Source organism: Stenella coeruleoalba (genome assembly GCF_951394435.1).
Source record: "Stenella coeruleoalba genome assembly, chromosome: 9".
NCBI classification, from domain to species: Eukaryota; Metazoa; Chordata; class Mammalia; order Artiodactyla; family Delphinidae; genus Stenella; species Stenella coeruleoalba.
Window position 1 is genome coordinate 77,240,809 of NC_137155.1, and position 12,433 is coordinate 77,253,241.

General features: G+C 37.5%; 1 protein-coding gene across 7 annotated transcripts in view; it reads right to left on the reverse strand.

Annotated features, from left to right (window-relative positions):
• The window catches only part of CADPS2 (calcium dependent secretion activator 2), a 486,383-nt gene that overhangs the window by 52,642 nt on the left and 421,308 nt on the right, over nt 1-12,433 (reverse strand). For 5 of the 7 annotated variants that reach the window (XM_079931396.1, XM_079931394.1, XM_079931398.1 and 2 more), the window contains 3 exons: nt 11,367-11,514; nt 10,626-10,640; nt 3,695-3,769 (listed from right to left, as the gene is read on the reverse strand). In XM_079931396.1, coding sequence (XP_079787522.1) covers nt 3,695-3,769; nt 10,626-10,640; nt 11,367-11,514 — 238 coding nt within the window. The remainder of the gene's footprint in view (nt 1-3,694; nt 3,770-10,625; nt 10,641-11,366; nt 11,515-12,433) is intronic. The other 2 variants (XM_079931397.1, XM_079931395.1) reach the window with 1 other exon arrangement.

Below are 12,433 nucleotides of genomic sequence, written 5' to 3' on the forward strand. Positions count from 1 at the left end.
GGTCTGCAGGCCTCTCACTGTTGTGGCCTCTCCCATTGCGGAGCACAGGCTCCGGACGCGCAGCCTCAGCGGCCATGGCTCACGGGCCCAGCCGCTCCGCGGCACGTGGGATCTTCCTGGACCAGGGCACAAACCCGCGTCCCCTGCATCGGCAGGCGGACTCTCAACCACTGCGCCACCAGGGAAGCCCTGTAGTTGGGCTTTTAACCATGATTCCATACTACCTCTCAGGTACAGAAATCATCAGCATGTAGTTAAACCAGAAGTGTGAAAGTCACATATATATATATATATAGAATGAATTCAAAAGAAGACTAAAGATGGAAACCCAAGAATCCCACCATTTAGCTGCTAGGTGGAGAGAGAACATAGAGATGGAAAGCCAAGATCTTTTCTAGGCATGGGAAATGTGTGTGCAGGTGGGACACATCCTGTTGAGTGTTACATGTGATTAAGAGCCCTGGATCATTCTCAAAATATTTGTGAAGACATGTGGATAACAGGAGGATGCAGAAGTTGAACTTAAGAAAAGAGATGAAAAGAATGTAGCAAACATATTTCTCAATATGCACAGAAGAATTGAAATATGGGCAGAAACATTTGGGATACAATACAAGGAATTCACTATTTTATGCATCTACTCTATATTGAATTAATTAATATGCTATAAAAATGTCTAGGACACAGCTCTTAGAATTTTCCAGAATAAAGACAGTTAATGTAGAAGTTACATATTTTAATTTTTAGTCTTTTGCTTTTTACTGATTTCCTGGAGATCTGGAATCAGCAAGTGCACTGGATTAGGAATCTGAAACTCAAAGGTTTGAATCCCAACTCTTGCACTTATTAGGTGTGTGACTCTGATCAGTTTACTATACTACTTTGAAGACTACATTCCTCTCTGTGAAATAGGGTAAGTCCACCCATTCCATAGGTGCTATGTAGTTTGAATTAAATAACATATGTATAGTAGCTGCTTCACAGTAGGTACTCCATAAATACCTCCTTTAAAAAAATCATTTCTTCTTTGGTGAAGACAAATGGGAACATACTATCTAAGCGGTTGTCTTGTTTTTAAATATACTGAAGTTTTAAGGTAGTTTGCATGTCCATCTGAGTGGAGGGTCATCAGAGCAGTGGTTCTCAAAGTCTGGCTCAGGGACTCCTACATCAAAATCACCATGGTGACTGGTTAAACATGCACATTCCTGCCCTTCTTCCAAAACTTCTGGAAAGCAGGGCTAAGGCATCTGTATTTTAAAAAGCTCTCAGGCAAATTTTTGGCATGCTAACATTTAAGGATTGTATTACAGAATCTTATTCATCTTTGTTTACTGAAATAAAATGCACCATTTATTGTCATCTTTGATGGAAGCTTAAGACAGTTGTCAAAACTATCAAATTAATTTTATTCTTTTCAACTAAAGATTATTAAAAAGTGCCATTTGACTGCAGGAGAATGGATCCAGAGAGAAAAACTATAATCTAGACCTGATTTCTAAATATAATAGCTAGTTACATTAGGCTATGTAAGTTAAAATTAATTACAATTAAGTAAAATCAAAATTTCAATTCCTCAGTTGCACTAGCCATGTCTCAAGTGTTCCACAACCACATGTGGCTACTAGTTACCATACTGGATGGTGAAGGATAAACATTTCTATCATCACAGAGAGTTCTATTTCATAGTGCTGATCTCTAGGACACCATTTCCCAGCTTGACTCAAATATACTATTTTTTCAATTAACCAGATGCATTTGATATAGAAAAATTTAAGTTTTTTACTTTGCCAGAAACAACCTTTTCTGCAACCCTTCCTCCCCTTCGCCCCAAACCAAAACTCATTGTAGCCTTTTTGCCTTGTTGCCTATTTAACCCTTTATCAACTGCATGCTTGCAATTCAGTGGCTCTCTTTACGTACCCTTCTCACAGAAGACAACTTCCACAGGAGAACTGTGCTGATGGGAAGGCTCTACCCGGATAAAATTTCCCTGGATGGCTCGTCGACAATAAAGGTGCAGGGTTAACTATGTCTGTTCTATGGGCTGTAAGCTGCTGGGCTGGGCTCCTGGGAGGGCGGAAATCTCATGGTTCTTCCTGTAGGAGCTTCATTCTCCAGTGATCCACCTCTTCCTCTACCTCCCAGATGGTTTTCCTGTTAACACTTCCCCTTTCCCTCTGCTGGTGAATTTGTGTTGTAAGTGTAGGTGTTCAGTGCTGGGGTAGAAGCTGGGGGGCAAGAACAAACTGGGGAGGTGGCGCAGTTCTAAAATCCCCTTTCTTTGTGACTTTTTTTCTACCTCAAGACCTGTTACCAGAGAATTAGGAAGCACAAAACGATTTGAACCCCACCACCCCTGAATCAACTATAATCCCACCACCTAGATAAAAGCTCTGTTGGTACTGTGGTGTTTATCTGTCTTTTCTCTATGTGATGACAATTTAGATCATAGTTTACATTTCTAAATAGTCAGCTTTTTTCCCACTTACCACGATATTATGAAATTTTCCTTTAACATTATAGTCTTTGAAAGCAAACTTTATTAATATAGATGTCCCATAATTTACTTTACCGTTGCCCTCATGTTAAAGTTGATTCCTGTATTTTTCATTAGAAATAATGTGACATCTATCCATGTATATAAATTTTGTGCATCTCTCTGAGTAGTAAGAAAAAAGAAACGCAGAAAGAATTTTAGGTGAAGGGGTATTAATGTACTTGACATAGTTCCAAACTATCTTCTAGAAAGGCTGTAGCCATTTATATTCCCATAAATAGAAAATGTGAGTGTCCCACTTCACCTTTTCTAAAACTGGGTGATAGCTTAAAAACATCTATGCTAATTTGCTATAAAAATATTATATAAATTTTAGTTTTATTGGTATTCCTTAAACTATTGAGGCTTAACAGCTTTCATGCTTGTTGGGCACCTCTATTTTTTTCTCTTCTAAACAATGTGTCCTGTCTGTTTATTGAATTGAGGGTGGCTTTTCCTTTGCTTTTTGCACATTCTTCCAATTGTCTTATGAAGCCTGGTCTAGGGCTCTTTGATTCAGCACCCGCTCTTATGAAAGTGACTCTTTGGGAGAAATCCACCCTCTCTCCTTACCCTCTTTCAGCTCCCCGTGCTCTCCGGTTGTTCATCTCTTTTCCTATCAGACCCTGATCTCAAATGTCATCTATGGCAGTCTGTTCCACCTTAGTGGGATTTTAAATCACCTAATCATTCAGTGGAACACTCACTTATACTTCATCTCTCCTTATACAGCTAAAGGCCATAGCTTTTGTCAAGTATCTGAAGCCTCAAATTTCCAGACCTAGAGTCCCAGTGCTGTCACCACAAAAAAATAGGCTAAATTCAAGAACTGATGATGACTCAACTCATCCGTGGAGACAAACAATAAGAGAACATGAATGAGAAAGAATAAGGTATTACTGGAAGATAGAGTTATTTTTAGAAAGACAACAATTGCAAAAAAGCCAAAATTAACTATAAATGAAAAACCAAGTTACTGACAAAGTGTTCATAGTTTGCTCATAACTTTTCTTAAAATTTGAACTTTTCTTGCATCTGTCTTTAAAGCTACTATTTCTCCATTAGGTATTTAGAAACCTAAGACAGATATTTCTAAAAATTCTCAGTTGAAAATTATTTAATGTGATTTAAAAAGGTAAATAAAAAATACCTTACCTTTGAAACTAGAAGTGAAATGATTTCTTTTACAGTGTTGTCAATCAAATCATCTATTTTCGAATGGTACTGCTGCTGGATATTAAAAGACAATGATGCATTAGTTGATGTGGACACAAAACTTTTGTCGTAAGTCAAATGTTTTAAAGCTACTAGTTATGGCATATCCGATTTATACAAAATGGCCATTTTGCACATTAGAAGAACAAAACCTTGAAAACGATCCACCCAATCAACAGTTTTTACATTGTGGGGTTTGAAAATTTTCCCATGTGCTCTGTTGAGTGAAGCAGCTAATGGGGTTATTATATAGATGAATTGAGTTCTTTTTCTTATTCAGGAGAAGGAATGTGAAGGATACTTTTTGTCTTCTCCTCTATAATTAAGGTGGCTGTGTATTTTTCTAAAGGGTTGATTTAGCTGGAGAAGCAAAAAGACTGGAAAAAGATTTAATTAATACAGCATTTCATGTCTGACAACTCTCATTCATAAGTTATTTTAAATGTGCTCTAGAAATAAAATGAGCTCCCAATTGTTCACACTGAAAGGACCTTTTTGTCAGCACAGGGAGCCGCAGTTTATACAATTCTTACAATATGCTCAAGCAAGGGCAAAATTAAAATTTCATCAACAAAGGTGATAGATGGTAACAAATTAATAGGCCATAAAAGGTATAATGAAACGGCACTCACTCCCCATAGTTTTATTACTGCTTCCTCTGAAAAAGACGCCTTTAAGTAAATGCAAAAAAGATGTATTTAAAATAAACCTGAAAGACTCTTTTTTTGCTTTCTTTAGAGAATACTAGAGAGTCCCCTTCTTAAGCTAGCAGGAGCTTCGGGCTTTGACAGTGTGTGAAGGCACACTTCACAGAGAATGTGACTTGTAAAGACTAACCCTATCTTGATGGTTCAAGGCTTCTTGCAACAGCTAACGCAATGCATAGAGTAAAAGTACTCAGGTCAGTATAAACATTAGACCAACTTAACAGCTGCTGGGTGAATGGTTTCCAAAGATGTAAGTTTTTGAAAGCTATTTTTTCTTCTGAAAACATGTCTCAAAGTTTCTACACAGAACAAAACATCAACTTAGGTCTGCGTTGGAATACGCAGGAATGAGGTCTCCCCACAGGCTCTGACAGTTACAAGCCATCATTTACCTGCACAAATAATGAAGAAAGGAAGCATAATTTTGGAGCATGTGAATTATTTTCTTTTCCTGCTTGTGTGTGTGTATGCATGTGTGTGTTGACAAGTGGTCTAAAATTAAGCACACATATATGAACAAGGAAATTTCTAGGCATGTATTCCACTCAGTGAAACAAAATACTAAGCGTCCATCTCACGTAAAGCCTTACTGATCCTCAAATTTGTGCTCCCCAAAGGACAAACAGAACGGAAACCTAGATGGGGGATTTCTACTGCTGTAGTACTGACACTTTTGCTTTCAGAACAGCTTGAAGAGAAGGGAAAGGGAAGAGAACAAAGAAAAGCAAGGCAGAAGAGGAAGAACCTGAAAAACCTGGCTGGTAGTTGAGATGTCCAGGAAGCCCCCCACAGATACAGGTACAAAAACATCACTCCCCCTGGCCCCCACCAGCTGAAACTGTTCCAATGCCTCGGCAGTGGAGGAGCTTATGCAAATGAGCACAGCAGCTCTCCCTCCATGCACACACTCTTTTCAAATCCTTCTCTCTCCAAATTTGTTGTCTGTGTAGCAGGAAGAGCTAAAATAGCAGCCTGAGGCTCCCTCCTCTTTGGGGTAGAATAAGAAAGGGATACAGGAGATGGGCTTCAAGCTTCTCTCATCCCTCTCACATGGAAAGTGCTACAGAACATTCAGGGGTTGAGGCGCCCGAACTTGCAAACAGTTCCATCTTCTTAAATATGCCTTATCCTCCATGTTCATCTCCCTTTGCCATAAACTTTATTTTTAACTCAAAAATAATGAAATGCCATCAGAAGGCTATTGGATATAAAATAGTAGAGCTTATACATTATACATGTTAAACTTTTGCATTGGACCGATTTTGTCAATTCTTAAAGTCAAGAGATGAACCACTGAAGAGGCCATTTATATCCTTTTTATCGAAAGGCAGGGAAAGCCACAGACTCTAGGAGCCATCAAATTCTCCTACTATACATGTCTTTTGACTGCTGTTTTCTTTCATATCTAATCTAGCCAAAAGCAGAGATGGAGGGAAGGAGAGAGAGAGAGAGAAAGTCAAAAAGGAAGAAAGAAAATATACTATACATCTTAAATGTGTTACCCAGGGGGCAAACCCAAATAGTATAAGGGTTGCTAGATTTTTTTAATATGAGATTTTGCTACTGTAAAATTTCTCTGATTAGCTCTTACACTAATTCTAAATCTGAAAGCTGTTGGGAACTTCCAGAGTCTGCTCTAGCTGCACAGTTGGTAGAGGTGGTCTAGGAGAACTGTGGGTGGAAATGGGGAGGTGGCCTGAGAATTCATAGTTTACATACATATTCTGCAAAGAGAATAGTTCAGAAATGCCACATACAGATAATAGATAATTAGCTAGAAAAAGTTATTCATTAGGAGATCCAGATAGCTTCCAAAGACAAATACAGACACATACAAAAACCACAGAACAGGTAAGAAGAGAATTTATCTGGAGACATTTACATTTCCTAAGCTAAAACTGATAGGTTTTTCATTTAGACTAGCAGACCAAATTTTTGTTAAAAACTTGCAAACTTTTTCTCGGCAACCATAAAAGCCTATAAATAAAATTCGTATCAGGATATTTCAAGTTGGATCAATGATTCTACAGACCAGGGTTCTGGTAATTTCCAGACCATTCTTAGACTAATTCTCCCCACATCTGCCCTCAAAAGTAAACTGCTGGTGCCTTGCTTCTCCAGTAGATGACTCCGAACTTAGATTAAGATGACCGTTGAGGAATTTTAACTTCATGGAGCCCAGGGAATTCAGACCAGGCACAGGTCTGAAATCCTTGCCCCCCTACATGTGGGTAAATATTCTCATTTCACCGGACTGTTCTCATGAGGAAACACGCAAGAAACGAAGACTAATCAAATGCCACTGCAATCCAGCATTCTTAAAAGATTTTGGTCCTTCTGTTGGATTGGGTTGTTCTGGTAACGGAAGTATTTTACTGCAACTGAGAACAAATTCCACATAAGTAGGGGCTCCCGAGTAGCTCCATTAATGTGCTTCCATCTTCAACGGACGGACCATGAGGTACAGTGGTTCTGAGAGCATATGACTGCCTAAGGCCCACGCAGTCATCTGCTTTTCTGCAGGAATGGATAAGGAGGATTTCTAAACACTGGTGGTTTTCTGATCCCCACATCTGTCCCTGAGGGCCTGGCCTGAGATTGCTGACTCATTACACACGGCTGTCACAAGAGCAGATCATTCACTCACTAATCACTCCATTAAATGCTGTTCTGGGCTGTGGCCCAGAGTGCTTGCATCATTGTGTGCCACGTAAGAAAACAGAATCATAATTTAGGAGCCCAGAAGAGGCTTCACTGTGGGTAAGGAGCTGGGAAGGTTTTATCCCAGCAATGACGATATAACAAATTTACTAGAGACTGTGGAGAGGTAATTCCCTTAAATTTAGAAAAAAAAAAAATCTGCTAGGTTTACCAATGTAGTATATATTTTTATAAGGTTCCAAATTGTGTAATAATCTAGTTTTTTCAACAACTTTATTTGTTGCTTGCTGTACACTGGGGTCCGTTGGTTCACCTCTGTATGTAATGTATTCACCACTTTGCAATAATTCCAAAACTTGTCTCAAACACGTACAGGGAGGAAAAGCCTGTGCAATTATGTGCATATATTTCCTGGAGATTAAAAGCAAAGTATAAAATACTTCTTTTGCATTGAAATTCTTGTTTACCACTTTTCAGGGTTGCTAATGAGTTTTACACCTGCACATTTTGAACTATATTAATTGTGTGAAAGTTGTGGGAAACTAATTGTCTCTGGTGAGAAGGTACAGGTGCAAACATAATGAACAATAGCAGATTACTCTTCAAAACCATCCACCTATTAATGTAAAGAATCATCTGACAATGCAACAATGTTTTGTCATTTGTGCCTGTTTTGCTTTCAGAGTCCTACAGTGAGTTGTTTCTTACAGAGGAGGATTTCTTTTTTTTTAAATGGGGGTAATATTTTTAAAGCAAAAAAAATCACTCTGCTCATTCAACAAATATTTATTACGTGCCTATCAGTATCAGGTACTGCAGTGTATGTAAAAATAAGAACAAATGGATAAATTCAGTATTAATGGAAGAGGCAAGATCATTCTATCAACCTGATGAGAAATGGATGTGTGTATAAAGAGACTTAAGGCAATATTCCCAAGCAGACAATCAAAGGCTTACATCTGGCTATAGAAAACCAAGAGAAGGTGGTTATGAGCCATTGAGAGCCAAGCCAGCTGCCTACTCATTCAGGTAATTAGAGATAATAAATCACATCATAAGAGATCAGAGAATAATTACTGAACACTCTATAACACATACCAGCTACTTAATGTGTCTGTATGGTTGTATGCTGTGGTATTAGAAACACATCTTTTCCCCCTGAATTGCTCAAAGAATGAAAGATGTGTACACACACATAAGTTATGGTCAAATAGCTAATGTTTATCTCTGGGTTAAAAAGTATGAAATTCACAAATAGTGGGCCTTCTCATCCTCTTAGCAGTTACTTAAGCCTTTCTGCTTGGATGAGAATTGTTAGCCCAGTGAAGAGTTGGTTCTGAATTTGATTCCCAGGTGTCAACTGTAAGACTTGTAAGATTTAACATATTCGTAGAGCACAAAAGCTTTTGACCTATTAAAAAATATTTAGTCAATCCTGTAGGTATAAAAGGTTTTCTTTTTTTTGAAAATTTTAGATTTTATTGTCTCATTAGATGTAATTTTTTGATAAGAACATGATTAAGATATAGTTCTATTTTTTTTTTTTTTTTAAGATGACTGGTTTGAACAAGAAACAAAGTGGTTCAGCAACTTGTGTTCACTGAATACCTGAACACTACAGAACAATGAACTTTGGGTGCATTAAAAATCAGTGAGAAATCCATAATGCGTGAATCCTTCTGGAGGATTTTTTTTTTTTAAATTGGAGTATAGCTGCTTTACAATACTGTGTCAGTTTATACTGTACAGCAAAGTGAATCAGCTATATGTATAAATATATCCCCTCTTTTTTGGATTTCCTTCTCATTTAGGTCATTAGTTATCTATTTCATACATAGTTATCTATTTCTAGGTCATTAGTTATCTATTTCATACATAGTATCAATAGTGTATGTATCATACAGTCACTCCCAATCTCCCAATTCATCCCACCACCACCACCACCCCCTGCTTCCCCCTTGGTGTCCATACGTTTGTTCCCCATGTCTGTGTCTCTATTTCTGCTTTGTAAATAAGATCATCTATACCCATTTTTTCAGATTCCACATATATGTGTTAATATATGATATTTTTCTCTTTCTGACTTACTTCACTCTGTATGACAGACTCTAGGTCCATCCATGTCTCTACAAATGACCCAATTTTGTTCCTTTTTACGGCTGAGTAATATTCCATTGTATATATGTACCACATCTTCTTTATCCATTCCTCTGTTGATGGACATTTAGGTTGCTTCCATGTCCTGGCTATTGTAAACAGTGCTGCAATGAACACTGTGGTACATGACTCTTTTTGGATTATGGTTTTCCCTGGGTATATGCCCAGTAGTGGGATTGCTGGGTCATATGGTAGTTCTATTTTTAGTTTTTTTAAGGAACCTCCCTACTGTTCTCCATAGTGGTTGTATCAATTTACATTCCCACCAACAGTGCAAGAGGGTTCCCTTTTCTCCACACCCTCTCCAGCATTTATTGTTTCTAGATTTTTTGATGATGGCCATTCTGACTGGTGTGAGGTGATACCTCATTGTGGTTTTGATTTGCATTTTTCTAATGATTAGTGATGTTGAGCATCCTTTCATGTGCTTCTTGTCCATCTGTATGTCTTCTTTGGACATACAGATGTATGTCTTCTTTGTTTGTTTTTTTGATATTGAGCTGCATGAGCTGTTTGTATATTTTGGAGAGTAATCCTTTGTCAGTTGCTTAATTTGCAAATATTCTCTCCCATCCTGAGGGTTGTCTTTTCATCGTGTTTATGGTTTCCTTTGCTGTGCAAAAGCTTTTAAGTTTCATTAGGTCTCATTTGTTTATTTCTAAAAGGTTTTCATACTGTGTTCCTCCTGAGGTTCTGGGTAGTACCTCAAGAAAAGCTTGTGTCAGGGAGGAAGAAGGCTCCTGACACAGGCCTGCCTCTTCCCTGCCTCTGATGATGGTTACATCCCACACGATGAGTGGGAGGAAAGGCTGTTATCATGGTGGGCATGTCCCTCACTGAAATCCACATCTGGGTTCTTCTGTATGAAGTGACCTTAAGAGTTGCCTCCTGGTCCTCAAATTTAGAGGTCACCCTCATATATGCTATATGTCATCCTAAGCCCCAAACTCTAAATTCTTCTAGTATTAATGAAAGTACATAATACAGGTATATGCATCTTGAAAATGTTAACAATCACTCTGCTTCTGAATTTATTTAGAATTTAAAGGAGGGTGAATTCATTTGGTTTTAAATAATCTTATCTTTAAAAATTTTAAAGTAGTTTGCTGATTCTGCAGCTTAACAGGGAAGAAACATTCCCCTTGACACTATTTAAGGTATAAGTATCGACACGTGTTTTAATGAGTCATTGGGTATTGCTATGTAGTGTTATACGCAGAAACCAAAAACCTGAAAATGGAATTAATTATATTATTTAAATTTGAAAAGACGAAAATAAAAAATGTACACATACGAAAATAATAATTCAAATGAAAATGTGCTTTTTTTAAAAAAAAGAAACTTACCCACTGACTACCAAACTGGATCATGCCATGGGGGGGAAATGAAAAGATGATGAAGGAGAACATAAGGGAAAAATAAAGAAATGATGAAAAGGTAATTACCATGGGAAAAGATGCAATAAAAAATCAACTTAAACAAATAATCTAAGAAAAAGAGATCCATTTCACCCAATCACCACTCTCAACAAAAATAAATCATGGAGTAAAATAAACTGTATTTCTGAGTATAGAATCAAACAAAACAGAAATCAAATTGAAACAACGGGGTATTTATTGAAGAAAAGCAAAGCCCCATCTTTAAGTACATTTCTACTTGATCTTTAAAAGAAATGGAAACTTTTGTGTAAATAAAATATTTCATGCGCTATTTTCTGTGACCTGTTTTTTGTATGCAAACTCTGGATACTCTATATTTGTATAAACAAAGTAAGTAGCTTTCTAGCTTTCTCATTTGCTTGTGAAAAGCAAGGTTTATGTAAATACACAACACCTAAGCCGTTAAAAGGTATATCTGGAATTCAATGGCCACTTGTAAAATTTTGGGCAGTCTTTATATTAAAAAGAAGAAATTGACAAGAGCAAAGGATAAAGGGGCATTCCATTATTATAGTAAAGATCAAACACTTGTATGGGGGAACGTGGTCTTTTTAATCTAGTCAAGTGAGAGACTTCTAGAAACAGCATCCTCCTCCACCAGGGCACCCAGTGGTGCATTTCCACATGGGACATTCAGTCTCCACTTACCTCCTGTCCTCCATCCAGGGCACAGAGTTTGGTGCTTTGCTTTTTGGCATCAACTAATACATTAAACATTGTACACACAGAGGCTGGGATGCGCAAGTCAGTTGTTTTGCTTGCCTTTTGCAGCTTGAGTTCGAATGCAGTTCTTGTTCTATTCATTAAAACATGAATTCAGAGTAAGAACTTCTGACATATGTCCCACCTGTTTTGTAAAAGTGAAATCAAAACTACAAGATGCTAATTTAAAACATGCAAATATGGGGTGTGGCATTGCCTGGGAGCTAGGAGGTAGGATGCTCTTCTTTTCAGGTGTCTCGTATGAAAGATCAGACTGTGGTATTTTATATTAAACATAGCTTTTGCAGTCGCTCAGACAATATTTCTACCCAAATGAAGCTATTTGTTACATCTAGTGTGTACTTTTCATGGAAAAACTTCATAGTTGCGCTTAACCGTCTGAATGAATATCCAAGTAGAAAAATCACCTGCTCCTCTATGTTAAAGCAGAACAAATCCTCTGTGTGAGGGTTCACCGCATCAAAAAAAGGACAAGTCTAGAAAACACTAAAACACCATAATCAGTGCGCAATGGAGAATGTGTAATTCTTTTATGCCATTTAGTTTCTCTTTCAAATACCTGAAGTTGCATTTAGGTTTTTTAAAGAAACTGCACAACAGGTAGTTTGGAAATGGTTTTGCTAAAGTAGCCAAAGAATATCCATAGATTTGATACATCAGAATCACAGATGACGAACATGAATGTTTTTAAACATTAAATAATCTAATTCATGGCCTTGCTTTACAAAGCCATTAAACATTATTCGAAAGACAGGATTTTTCTTGCTTTAAAGAATTCAGGATTATTAATTGCTCCAACCAGAATTTGTTATTCCCGTATGCTGCCCTCACTGTTCTTGCACATGTTGTGAACTAGGGCAATGGGGAAAACAATGCTAATTAGGATGCAATACTGATTTTGTAAAAAGTATTAAAGAAAAGGAAAGCACATGTGGAAGAATCCAAAGCCTCATAACTTATTTCTGGTTAAGTTCTGAAAGAATGTAAATAGA